The 14,009-nt window shown below is 34.8% G+C and overlaps 1 protein-coding gene across 1 annotated transcript; it reads right to left on the reverse strand.

The window, feature by feature from the left end:
* Window positions 1–4,918: 4,918 nt before the first annotated feature.
* LOC149875960 (uncharacterized) lies at window positions 4,919–12,194 on the reverse strand. The gene is made up of 5 exons (XM_090075959.1): window positions 12,119–12,194; window positions 6,059–8,878; window positions 5,760–5,825; window positions 5,444–5,500; window positions 4,919–5,286 (listed from the first exon to the last, which is right to left on the reverse strand). The coding sequence occupies exons 2-5, from the start codon at window positions 8,847–8,849 to the stop codon at window positions 4,967–4,969; spliced, it is 3,234 nt and encodes a 1,077-aa protein (XP_089932085.1). The 5' UTR covers window positions 8,850–8,878; window positions 12,119–12,194; the 3' UTR covers window positions 4,919–4,966.
* Window positions 12,195–14,009: the final 1,815 nt, after the last annotated feature.

Raw genomic sequence — 14,009 nt, forward strand, 5'->3', positions numbered from 1 at the left:
ACTCAAAAAGGCAAGATAAAGTATAAGATAAACGTAAAATAAGATATAGATGAAACAAATGTTAGGCTGCATAAAATCAAAAACTGCATTGCCTATCATAAACACAAATGTCTAGTGAGAGCTTTTAAAGTTCGTTCTTTTCGTCTTTTAATTTGGTGAATCGCGATTTGAATTTTCTAAGGCGCACATGTCTTTCAGTTGCTTTTTTCTTAAGGAAAGGTCGCCAGAGTTTTTTTACGCAGCTCCTGCAGCATAATCTTTAACAAAATACTCTTTTGTATATCATTACATAGAAATAAACAAAAACCATATGCGTAAACAGAGATAAATTAGAACGCAAAAGTGCATAAAAAGCCTCGCTACTTTGCTATAGAAGAAGTGGATGACTGTAAATTCGTGCACTACCTCAATGGATTAAGGTATTTTTCGAAAGTTTTTTAAAAGCATAAATAGCGTAGTCTTCCTCTTTTAAATCTAGCTTATGTCTAAGGCAGTTTTTGAATAGATTTTCAAAGAAAGGTTAGCGTACTTTTCCACTTTTAAGTTTAGCTTATGTAGCTTGACAAAACAACACACAAAAAGACAAGATAAAGTATCAGATAAACGTAAAATAAAATATAAATGAAACTAAAGTTAGGCTGCATAAAAAACAAACAACTTAATAATCTACTAGACATGTTTAAGTTGAATTAAGTAAAGTCCTTTGCGCAAATTTGGGTAAATAAGAGAGTAAAAATCCATAAAAAGAAGAAGTGGATGAGTAGATACAATTTTTTAAATTTGTGTGCTATCTCTATTGAATAAGGTAGTTTTCGAGAGTTTTTTCAAAGCAAAATTAGCGTAGTGTTCCTCTTTTAAATCTAGATTATCTCAAAAATAGATTTCGAATAGTTTTTCAAAGAAAGGTTAGCGCAGCTTTCCTCTTTTAACATTAGCTTATGTAGCTTGACATCACAGAACACAAAAAGATAAAATAAAATATAAGACAAACGTAAAATGAAAAATAGATGTAGCTAAAGTTAGGCAGCATAAAAAACCAACAACATAATAATCTACTAGGCATGTTTAAATTGAATTAAATAAAATCCTTTGCGCAAAAATAGGTATGTTAGAGAGTAAAAGCGCATAGAAAGCCTCGCTACTTTGCTGTGAAAGAAGTGGATGACTAGATACAACTTTTTAAAATCCTGTGCTATCTCTATCGATTAAGGTAGTTTTCGAAAGATTTTTCAAAGCAAAAATAGCGTAGTCTTTCTCTTTTAAATCTAGATTATGTCTAAGGTAGTTTTTGAACAGCTTTTCAAAGAAAGGTTAGCGTAGCTTTCCTCTTTTAAGTTTAGCTTATGTAGCTTGACATCACAAAACACAAAATTCAAAAAGACAAAATAAAATATAAGATAAACGTAAAATAAAATATAGATGAAGCTAAAGTTAGACTGCATAAAAAAACAACAACGTAATAACCTACTAGAATCTAATAAAACCCTATGCACAAATGTAGGTATGTTAGAGAGTAAAAGTGCATAAAAAGCCTCGCTACTTTGTTTAAGGTAGTTTTTGAATAGTTTTTCAAAGAAAGCTTAGCGTAGTTTTCCTCTTTAAAGTTTGGCTTATGTAGCTTGACATCACAAAACACAAAACACTAAAAGGAAAGGTAATATAAAAGTTAATCGTAAAATAAAATGTAGGTGAAATAAATGTTAGGCTGCATAAAAGAAAAAAAAAATCGTAACATAATAATCTTCTATATATGTTTGGATTGAATTAAATGAATTCCTTTGCGTAAATATAAGCAAACTAGTGAGAAAAAGTGCATAAAGAGCCTCGCTACTTTGCTGCAGAAGTAGTGGATGACTATATGCAATTTTTTAAAATCGTGTGCTATCTCTATCGATTAAGGTAGTTTTCGAAAGTTTTTTCAAAGTAAAAATAGTGTAGTTTTCCTCTTTTAAATCTAGCTTTTGTCTAGGGTAGTTTATGAATAGATTTTCAAAGAAAGGTTAGCGTAGCATTCCACTTTTAAGTTTAGCTTAAGTTGCTTGGCATCACAAAACTCAAAACTCAAAAAGAAAAGATAAAATATATGATAAACCTAAAACATAATATAGATGAAACTAAAGTTAGGCTGCATAAAAAACCAACAACATAATAATCTACTAGGCATGTTTAAATTGAATTAAATAAAATCCTTTGCGCAAATGTAGGTATGTTAGAGAGTAAAAGTGCATGAAAAGCCTCGCTACTTTGTTAAAGGTAGTTTTTGAATAGTTTTTCAAAGCAAGTTTAGCGTAGTTTTCCTCTTTTATGTTTAGACTATGTAGCTTGACATCACAGAACACAAAGCTCAAAAAGGCAAGATAAAATATAAGTTAATCGTAAAATATAGATGTAACAAAGTTTAGACTGCATAAAAAACCAACAACATAATAATCTACTAGGCATGTTTAAGTTGAATTAAATAATGTCCTTTGCGCAAATATAGGAAAGTTAGAGTAAAAATCCATAAAAAGCCTCGATACTTTGCTGAAGAAGAAGATGACTATATGCAACTTTTTAAAATTGTGAGCTATCTATATCGATTTAGGTCCTTTTTGAGTACTTTTTCAAAGAAAAGTTAGCGCAGTTTTCCCCTTTTAAGATTAGATTATGAAGCTTGACATAACAAAACACAAAACTAACAAAGGCAAGATAAAATATAAGGTAAACGCAATATAATGTATAGATGAAACTAAAGTTAGGCTGCATAAAACAAACGGGTAACAATACTCTTCTATGTATGTTTACATTGAGTTAAATAAAATCCTTTGCGCAAATATAGGTATGTTAGAGAATAAAAGTGCATAAAAAGCCTCAGTACTTTGCTGTAGAAGAAGTGGATGAGTAGATACAATTTTTTAAATTTGTGTGCTATCTCTATCGAATAAGTTAGTTTTCGAGAGTTTTTTCAAAGCAAAATTAGCGTAGTGTTCCTCTTTTAAATCTAGATTATCTCAAAAATAGATTTCGAATAGTTTTTCAAAGAAAGGTTAGCGCAGCTTTCCTCTTTTAACATTAGCTTATGTAGCTTGACATCACAGAACACAAAAAGATAAAATAAAATATAAGACAAACGTAAAATGAAAAATAGATGTAGCTAAAGTTAGGCTGCATAAAAAACCAACAACATAATAATCTACTAGGCATGTTTAAATTGAATTAAATAAAATCCTTTGCGCAAAAATAGGTATGTTAGAGAGTAAAAGCGCATAAAAAGCCTCGCTACTTTGTTAAAGGTAGTTTTTGAATAGTTTTTCAAAGACAGGTTAGCGTAAATTTCCTCTTTAAAGTTTAGCTTATGTAGCTTGACATCACAAAATATAAAACTCAAAAAGACAAGATAAAATATAAGATAAACGCAAAATAAAATATAGATGAAACTAAAGTTAGGCTGCATACAAAACCAACAACATAATATTCTACTAGTTATGTTTAAATTGAATTAAATAAAATCCTTTACGCAAATATAGGTAAGTTAGAGAGTAAAAGTGCATAAAAAGCTTTACTTTGCTGAAGAAGAAGATGAATAGATGCAACTTTTTAAATTCGTGAGCTATCTCTATCGGTGTAAGGTAGTTTTTGAACAATTTTTCAAAGAAAAGTTAGCCTAGTTTTCTTCTTTTAAGTTTAAATTATGTAGCTTGACATCACAAAATACAAAACTCAAAAAGACAAGATAAAATATAAGATAAACGCAAAATAAAATATAGATGAAACTAAAGTTAGGCTGCATACAAAACCAACAACATAATATTCTACTAGAAAAGTTAGCCTAGTTTCCTTCTTTTAAGTTTAGATTATGTAGCTTGACATCACAAAACACAAAAAGGCAAGATAAAATACAAGGTAAACGTAAAATAAAATAGAAGTCAAACAAAAGTTAGGTTGCATAAATACAAAAACTGCATTGCCAAAAATAGAATTTGTTGTCTAGAAAGACCTTTTAAACTTTGTTTCTTTCGTTTTTTGACTTAGTGAATCGCGATCTGGTTTTTCTTAGGCGCGCTTGTTTCTTAGTTGTTTTTTTTGTAAAGAAACTTTATTCAGACGTTTTTTTTTACGCAACTCCTTTAACATTATTTTTAACAAAGTATTCTTTTATACGTGTTTACATTGAAATAAAACCCTTTGCGTAAATAGAGATAAATTAGAGAGCAAAAGTACATAAAAAGCCTCGCTACTTTGCAGAAGAAGAATTGGATGGCAAGATTCGTGTGCTTTCTCTTTCGTTTAAGGTACTTCTTGAATATTTTTTCAAAGAAAAGTTAGCGTAGTTTTCCCCTTTTAAGTTTAGCTTACGCAGCTTGACATCACAAAACGCAAAAACCAATAAGGCATGATAAAATACAAGATAAACGTAAAATAAAATAGAAGTGAAACAAAAGTTAGACTGCATAAAAACAAAAAAAAAAAAAAAAACATAATATACTTCTATGTATGTTTACATTGAACTAAATAAAATCCTTTGTGTAAAGATATGAAAAAATAGAGAGTAAGAGTTCATAAAAAAGCCTCGCTATTTTGCTGAAGAAGAAATGGATGTCTAGATCTTTTAAAATAAGGAACTTTTTGATTTCTTTTTCCGAAAAATGGTTGGAGCAGTTTTCCTTTTTTAAATTTCACTTATGCAGTTTAACATCACAGGAAATATTATTTTGCTTTTTAACAAACTCTTAAAAACATCAGAAGTAATTCTAAATGCAACTCTATTAAAAGTTTTCACAGAATAACAAAACGACTTCTTTTTTTTTTTTTTAAAGATAAAAAAAAGTTTGAACTATCTTTAAATAAGAAATGTGAGAACAGTTTAACAGAACTTCTTGTTTATTATGTCTTTAGCGAAACAGATAAAAATATTTGCAAAAGCATAGATAAAACAAACTACACAAAAGGCCCATCTTTATTGCCAAACTGAACAAACTTATCTAAACTACATAAATGGTTTCACGATATTGCCATATTGAACAAACTTTTCTAAACTACCCTCTTTTTGAATTTTTAGCTTCATGTTTTTAATTTTGTCTTTAATATGGCTTTGGTAGGAGTACTTTTGCAAGACATGAATGAGCTTGTCACTGCTATGATTTGCCAAGATGCCAAGGTAATCTTTGTACGAGCAACTTGAGCTTACATCTGTAAACACGTCTTGCAAGATGTATGCCAACACCAAAGCTGCACATCGTGGAAAACTTCTGGTGTTGAACCATTCGTTGTGGCCAGGGCAAGCATTCAGCTCTTCAACTATTTCATCTAAAATTTTACAAACTCAAGTCATAACACAAAGTGATTAAATCAAATATTCATTTGGTTCTGAAGTAAGACAAGATTTATTCTGTTTTTTTATTTATTTTTTTTTGTTGACCTTATTGTTTGCACTGATAGCAATAACTGGTTTTTGAAAGATTACCTAAATGGCATTGGCTAACTTCTGCTTTGTTTTCCTTTGTTCTTGGCTGAGTTGATCCTGAAATAAAATAAAACCATGTTCATTTTTCTAATTCATAAAAACCATCAACAGTTTCTAAGTGTTAGAGATGATAACAAGCTGTGCATGATTTCTAACGGTGATGTTTCTAACTTCATCATTAGAAATCGGGTAGACACAACTTTCTAAAAGTGCACTTAGCAATGATGGCTAGTTTTTGTTAACAGTTAACCATCTGAAATTGTGCAAGAAGAGGTTTGTGTTTATATATCTTTGTATAAATTAGGTTTTACATTACCGATGAGTTCTTGAGTGAAAGATGGCATTTCCAACTTGATTTTTTTTCTTCTTGGATCTTTTACTTCTAAAACATAATCAGTTTTAGTATCATTCACTTGTATAAACATTTAAGCAATCACAGAATTAGTCCTGCAACAAATACATACACACTTCTGTGTTGTTTTTTTGTTTTGTTTTGTTTTTTTTACAGCTCTAACAATAACAATAGAGCAAGGAGTTGATTTGGGCATTTTCATTTTTTGAAAGCGTGTTGAGATTTGCATAAAAATCAAAAATCAAAAATCAAAAAGAATTTACCTCTGGATGTAGAGGCAAGACTTTGGCTAAATAGGCTACCAACAGATTGAACAGCATAAGGTGAGAGCTGCTTTGCAAGAACAGTACCAGCCTGTTGGACAGGAACAGCTGAAACTGGATCAGATGAAAGAAACAAACTGGGTTTGGCCAATGTTTGCTGAAAAGCAACAAGGCTAGGAGTCAGAGGAACAGAAAAGACCTCTTTTGAAGGACAGAAAGCGACTTGCTGAGAAGGAGAAGCAGAAACAGGTTTGGCAACCACTTGCTCATTAAAGTAAACTGGAGAAAGTTTTGCATGGTGTTCAATAAAATCCGGTTCATCAGGAAATAATGTTAATGCAAGAGGAGAACAAGCTGTGCCAACAGGAACAGCTAGAGTCTGATCTACATCCATACAAACAGCTTGTTCGTTAGGAACTAGTTGTGCAAGAGCAGGGGATAGTTCAAGAACTGGACCAGCGATTGTTTGTTCAGATGGAACAGACGAAACAGGAGTTGAGGTAGGTTCACACAAGAAATCTACGGCATGGTCGTTGCTATCCTCTAAAGGAACATTGTTTTCTACAGCTGGAGAAAACGGAACCACTGTGGTACAGCTGAAAGTAGCAGCACATTCTTCAGAGTCAGAACCGGAGTCTAAATCTTCCTCAAAGATGTCCTCAACCTCATGAAAACCGTACTCCTCTGCATTAGTTTGGAGCCAGTCCATCACATCCTTCTCCTTCTTTGGTGGTCTCTCAGACTTTTCAACAGTCAAAGACTCTATGACTCCGAAGGACTGTCCGATGCCCAGGGCAAAGCGCAACTCCTCTGCAGCGTTCCACTGGGACACATAAAAGCTATCCATTGTGTTCCTGCTGTGCTTCATGTAGAGTGTAGCAAACCGCTCGCGATCTTCTTTGCTGTTGTTGGCAAAGTAAGTGGCTATCGAACCGCGAATGCAAGTGGGAGTAAGACGCTTCATGGGAATGTTTACTTGGCTTTTTCTGAAGCAGGACGTCAGGCAAGAGGAGATAGCAGAGGAACCCATCTGGTAAACAGGCACTCTAGTTGCACCGAGTGTCACACATTCGTCTTTGTTGGGTCTCATCGATGGAAAAAGGGGCCTGTAGCAGTCGCTCAACTCCAAAACAGTCTTGGTGTCTGCAGCCATGTAGTGAGAGTCGTTGACAAGAAGGTCTCTGTATCTCAGCAAATAAATATCGATCAACACTTTCAAGTCGTTCGGCACTAGAATGTTTTTGGCTCCGTACTTGTATGCTGTTTTGTAGCGCTCTTGCACAATGCAATATCCACACTCACTCTTCTCAGCAGCCATGTAGTCTCTAATGTTTAAAAGAGCAATGTTAGATTTTCTTAAACTGTTAATTACAGTGACAGAGAGCAGAAGATGGTTTCGTAGAGACACAGCATTGTCTCTAGTCGGTGTAAGAGACGGCTTTCTAATCGATTCCACTAACTGTCTTACGTATGCAGACTTGCCATATTCGTTCAGCAAACTGACATTGATGATGTTGATGCATTTTTTGCTTTTCACAAGGCTCCTCCTCAAAGAACGAAAGGGCCTCAGCACTTTTTGTAACTCCTCCACCTTGCAGCGCAAACGTCGGATGGCCTCATGAGAAAGTCCGAAATAGACATTCCTGGCTTCACTGAAACGAAACAGGAGACAAAGGTAGACAAGGCGGTTGTACAACGTGTGACAAGACATGGCTTTTGTTTGGTCAAGTTCACTCAGCTTGGAATTGAGCTGAATGTTTTTAAAGTGCATGGAAAAGTATCTATCCTCCAAAACGTTGGAATTGGTGAGAGCGTTCGGGTGCAGCGTCAGCGTGCTGTCACAACATGTCAATATTTCAACAACTGCATTTTTGTAGATCTTTGCTTGTGACAAAGTGTTGTTGTTGGCTACCACAAGCCACTTTTCAAAATCTCTGAAGAGCTCATCTGCTGACTGGTAATAAAAGTGAAAAGCATCTTTGTCCAGCTGAAACAAGAGTCTCTTATCTTCTGTCAAGACGGAGGAGTTGGAAACCAAGTGCTTTAAGGAATTAAAATCAGAGTCTAGGACGGATTCGGTGTTCAGCTCTTTGTTTTCTACAGAGGTGCAGTGGTTTGCAGAAGGAGCCTCGGACGAACCAGCAACTGATGAGGGCAAGCTTAAAAGAGGATCAGAGGAAAGAACCGGAGAAGAAAAAGAGGAGGAAGGCCCAGGAGCAGAGGATGCAGAGCCTGATGCAGACGCTTGTTCAGCTACTGGCTTAATACCAAAGAAGGCAGGTCGAATAAATTGAGGGACATAGAGCTTGTCGTTGTCGTATCGCTTTGCCTCTGCAATCTTTTGTTTGATCGTCTTGGAATCGTAGAAATGAGTCTCTTTCAAGTGTATGTCCAGTCGGTCGTAATACTTCCAACATTGCAAACAGGGGTAAGGTTTTGGACAGCCGGACTTGCGTTCGAGACGAGCATGCTGAAACTTCCTGACCATTGCAGAGTAAAAGATGGAAGCTTCATCCAAAGTCCAAGAATGATCTTTTTTAGTCAAGTGTCTTTTAATGCTTGTGGAGGAATGTTTGCACAAAGGCATCGGACAGCTAACAGCGTACCTCTTCTTGGTACCATAGAAAGGTACAACCCTGTTTACGGAGCCACACGCTGCAACTAATGCGGCCCTGACTTTGTTTTTGAGCTTTAAGTCTCTCTGTTCTTGTGACTGCCTTCTTTTCTTTTTTTTCGCTTTAGAGTTCGGAGAAGGGGCAACAACAGTGTTGTTTTCTTGTGAAGAAGACATGTTCAGGTGTTTGTTTGCAACGGTTTATGCTAAAAAAAAGAAGACAGTTAGTGAGAGTGTTTTTCTTCTGCCTGCATCCTGGAATCCTGGAATGTTTACAACTGCAGGGAAGAGCTGTGTTTTTTCGAATCCTCTGCAAAAGAGAAAAAAGAAAGAAAAGAGAGCAACAAGAAGAAACAAAGTTTCCACTAGCAAATGAAAAAGAATGAGAGCAACTAGCATTACATGCATGGTGGCAGCAGTGATTGCTATTATGAGAAGGAGAATGAGAAAAAAAAAAAAAAAAAAGAAACAAATAAATAAAGAGATGGAGTTTGAGAGGATCTCGCAACCATATGACTCAAAGAAAGAAACTGTGTTGAAAAAAGGCAAGAGAGGGCAAATAGAACTTGCTAACAAGGACAAATGACAGACATAACTACAACAGTAACAACTCTCATTGCAAGCATAATAACAACAGCATCAGCATCACTGACTCAGAGAGTGTTGACATAACAAAAAAGAAAACAAAAGTACAAGCCAAGTGGGGGAACATTAACAAACACTCATTGCAACTATAACAACAACAACAACAACAGCAACAGCATCACTGACTCAGAGGGTATTGATAAAAAAAAACAAGCAAAACAAAAACAAACAAAAAAACAAATAAAAAAACAAAACAAGCAAATTGGGTGAACAGTAACAACTCTCATTGCAAGCATAATAACAACAACAGCATCAGCATCAGCATCACTGACTCAGAGAGTGTTGACAAAATAAAATAGACAATAAGCAAGCAAAGTGGGTGAACAGTAACAACTCTCACTGCAAGCATAATAACAACAACAGCATCAGCATCAGCATCACTGACTCAGAGAGTGTTGATAAAATAAAACAGATTATAAACAAACAAAGTGGGTGAACAGTAACAGCTCTCATTGAAAGCATAATAACAACAACAGCATCACTAACTCAGAGGATATATAAAAAAACAAACAAACAAACAAACAAAACAAAAACAAAAAAAAAACAAGCAAAGTGGCTGAACAGTAACAGCTATCATTGCAAGTAAAATAACAACAACAGCATCAGCAACATCATCACTGACTCAGAGAGTGGTGATAAAATAAAACAGATTAAAAAACAAGCAAAGTGGCTAAACAGTAACAACTATAAATACAAGTAAAATGACAAAAGCAGCAACAGCATCACTAACTCGCAGGGTGTTGATAAAAAAAAAAGCAACAAACAAATAAAGCAAGCAAAGTGGGTGAACATTAACACTCATTGCAACTATAATAACACCAACAGCAACAGCATCAGTGACTCAAAGGGTGTTGATAAACAAAAACAAAGGCACAAACAAAACAAGCAGAGTGGGTGAACATTAACAACACTTATTGCAAGCATAATAACAACAACAGCATCAGCATCACTGACTCAGAGAGTGTTGATAAAATAAAATAGATTATAAACATGCCAAGTTTGTGAACATTAACAAACACTCATTGCAACTATAACAACGACTACAGCAACAGCATCACTTACTCAGAGAGTGTTGAGAAAAAAAACAACAAAAAAAACAAAAACAAAACAAAACAGAAAACAGAAGTACAAGCCAAGGGGGGGAACATTAACAAACACTCATTGCAACTATAACAACAACAACAGCAACAGCATCACTTACTCAGAGGATATTGATAAAAAAAACAAACAAACAAACAAACAAAACAAGCAAAGTGGCTGAACAGTAACAGCTATCATTGCAAGTAAAATAACAACAACAGCATCAGCAACATCATCACTGACTCAGAGAGTGGTGATAAAATAAAACAGATTAAAAAACAAGCAAAGTGGCTGAACAGTAACAACTATAAATACAAGTAAAATGACAAAAGCAGCAACAGCATCACTAACTCGCAGGGTGTTGATAAAAAAAAAAGCAACAAACAAATAAAGCAAGCAAAGTGGGTGAACATTAACACTCATTGCAACTATAATAACACCAACAGCAACAGCATCAGTGACTCAAAGGGTGTTGATAAACAAAAACAAAAGCACAAACAAAACAAGCAAAGTGGGTGAACATTAACAACACTTATTGCAAGCACAATAACAACAACAGCATCAGCATCACTGACTCAGAGAGTGTTGATAAAACAAAATAGATTATAAACAAGCCAAGTTGGTGAACATTAACAAACACTCATTGCAACTGTAATAAGAACAACAGCAACAGCATCACTGACACAAAGGGTGTTGATAAACAAAAACAAAAACACAAGCAAAGTGGGTGAACATTAACAACACTCATTGCAACTATAACAACAACAACAGCAACAGCATCACTGGCTCAAAGGGTGTTGATAAAATAAAGAAATAAAAACAAAACAAGCAAAGTGGGTGAACAGTAACAACTCCCATTGCAAGCATAATAACGACAACAGCAACAGCAACACCATCACTGACTCAGAGAGTGTTGATAAAATAAAATAGATTATAAACAAGCCAAGTTGGTGAACATTAACAAACACTCATTGCAACTATAACAACGACTACAGCAACAGCATCACTTACTCAGAGAGTGTTGAGAAAAAAAAAACAAAAACAAAAAAAAAACAAAACAGAAAACAAAAGTACAAGCCAAGTGGGGGAACATTAACAAACACTCATTGCAACTGTAACAACAACAACAGCAACAGCATCACTTACTCAGAGAGTGTTTATAAATAAAACAAAAAACAAAAACAAGAAACAAAAATACAAGCCAAGTGGGTGATTACTAACAGCGCTAACAGCAGCAACAACAGTGTCTTTAGAAACAACAAACAAGTACAACAGCAACAACTGCTTTTACAGAGTATAACAATAACAACAACATGGCACTAACAACAACAAAAGGGTTGGAATAAAAACCTGTAGGCAAAAGGAGAGCTGCATTCAGACAAGATCGATTACAAAGAGGCTCTTCTTTAGGACAGAGGAGAAACTGCTTTTGAGGGACAGAGGGACTTTTGTTGTTGTGGTTGTTGTTGTTGTTGTGCAGAAACCAACAAACTTTTATTGAACCGAATATAACCGAATATAACCGAAAGTCTTGTTTGCTTCTGTTTTGTGCCATCAAGAAGGGAAAACAAAACATCACAAAACAAACGAAGCAAACGAAACAAACAAACAAACAAACGAACGAAACAAACAAAAAAAAAAAAAAATTAAAAAAATTAACAAACAAACAAACAAACAAGCAAACAAACAAAAACAAATAAGAAAAACAGAAAACGCAGTACCGAAACCTCGCCATTTTTTATCCTTCCTCAAGCTTTCTCTGGGCGCCAAAGACCGAGAAAGTTGAGCAAACGTGACGTTGAGGGGGGGGAGGGGGGTACTTAAGGACAGCAGACCGACCAATGGCACGCTTAGGAGAGACCCACGTGAATGCTACATTTTCTTTCTATGTACGCTGAATCCGCTCAAAGTCTGGAATTTCCAGCATTCACGTGTCATCACTCCAGCCACCAGATTGGCCCACACTTTGCACACTTTCAAGACTAGAAACTCACTTGTGCTCAATTTGAGCAAAAAAAAAAAAAAACTAAGTCTCGCATGGCGACAACTTTTCCAAAAGCAAACAAAGGCAAACGAAGGCAAACGAAGAAAAAACAAAAACAAATAAACAAAAACAAAACCGAATAGGGAGAGAGAGAGTGAGTCGACTCATTTCTTTCGACTGCCTTAAACGAGAAGTCTAAAACGTTTAAAAGTTGAAAACTAAGTTTTTTAAATGAACTGCACCGAAAAAACTTTACGACAGTTTAGCTGGTTAAAAACGCAGAGGAAAATATTTTATAAAATTTAAGCGTTCTAAAGATGTCCATTTTTGTTTTTGGCTTTTTTTTATTTTGGTTTGTTTCTGGCTTGTTTCTTTCTTTAAATTCTAGCGATCGAGCATATTTGAACGGTTTCATCAACCTGTCGGCGCACGTGCTCGAGAGCTAGAACTTTGATTGCTTTTGTTGTTGAGAATTGAGAATGTCCGAGCAGGTTTTTTTTATCGATTTCATCGCTTGTGGCGAGGCAAAAATCAAAACGCTTTTTGGACGAAAGAAAAGAGATTAAAAGGAAAAAAGAGAAGAAAAAAAAAACAAAAAAATAGGTTATGTGTTATGAACATTTATTTTCTCACGCGATGACGTCTAGTTTTGTTAGAGTAATTAAAATATGGTATCAAGTTTGTAATTTCTATCTTATTTTTAGTTACGGATAATTGCCAATTATGTCACGTTTAGTATACACAACGCTGTTTTCTTAATAGCAATATGATACAAACAAGTTATAAAAAAAAAAGCGTTCGCTCGATCTTCCTTAGTCAGTTGAACAAAAAGAAATTTTCACAACATATGATTGATTTGGTTGTCCTAGCAAGCTGTTTTAGCAAACGGCTAGAGGTTGCAACTGTTGTTCATTGAAAACGAAAAATCTAGCGTCAGCAACAAATTTTTGAATACATAATGTACGCAAAAGTGGCACTAACAAATGAAAATGTAAAAAAACTGTTTACCTTGATGCCAGACTCGCAGAGATGTTGTCGCTCGTTGCTATCGACTGCGAACAGCTTTGTTGTTTTTCGAAGTGCCTCTTCATTCTACTTATAGCCGAAGTTTTGGCTTCGAAAAAAAATACGAACGTCGTTAAGCTCAACGAGCTGCTTTAATTGTTGTTCGTGCGAAAACGAAATGCTTAAAACGGATAAAAGTGTTGGCGTAATTACACTTTTCGACCGCGATGCAGTTTGTCAACTCTAGCGTACTTTTTTGGCTCGTGGAGCAAAAGCCTCATGATAATAGCAAAGGCTTAAAATGTCTTAACATGTCAGCAAAGGCTTAATATGCTTAATAAACTGTGGTTAAGTTTTTGCGGTGCAGTTCATTTACAACTTAATTTGCAACTTGCTGGCACAAGCAAACGTTTATGACTTCTCGTTTAAGACAGTTGAGCGAAATCAGTCGACTCACTCATTCTCCCTTTTCTGTTTTGTTTTTGTTTTGTTTTTTTGTTTTTGTTTTTGTTTTTGTTTGTTTTTTTTTTTTCTTTGTTTGTCTTTTGTTTAAAATGTAAAAAACTCGAAAGGAAAGTTGTTGCTTTGTTTGCTTATTGAAAGTTTTCGCCAGTTGCAAGACT

This window comes from Hydra viridissima, unplaced genomic scaffold (genome assembly GCF_058129835.1).
Source record: "Hydra viridissima isolate aposymbiotic clone 2 unplaced genomic scaffold, HvirCarnegie_v1 scaffold_89, whole genome shotgun sequence".
Taxonomy (NCBI): domain Eukaryota; kingdom Metazoa; phylum Cnidaria; class Hydrozoa; order Anthoathecata; family Hydridae; genus Hydra; species Hydra viridissima.

Bases quoted from the DNA above. Each gene is read 5' to 3' on its own strand.
- LOC149875960 (XM_090075959.1), bottom strand. From the start codon at position 8,849: ATGTCTTCTTCACAAGAAAACAACACTGTTGTTGCCCCTTCTCCGAAC. The intron at 5,826-6,058 runs GTAAATTCTTTT...ATTATGTTTTAG, and splicing joins TCTTGCCTCTACATCCAGAG to AAGTAAAAGATCCAAGAAGA. The intron at 5,287-5,443 runs GTAATCTTTCAA...GTAAAATTTTAG, and splicing joins AGTTAGCCAATGCCATTTAG to ATGAAATAGTTGAAGAGCTG.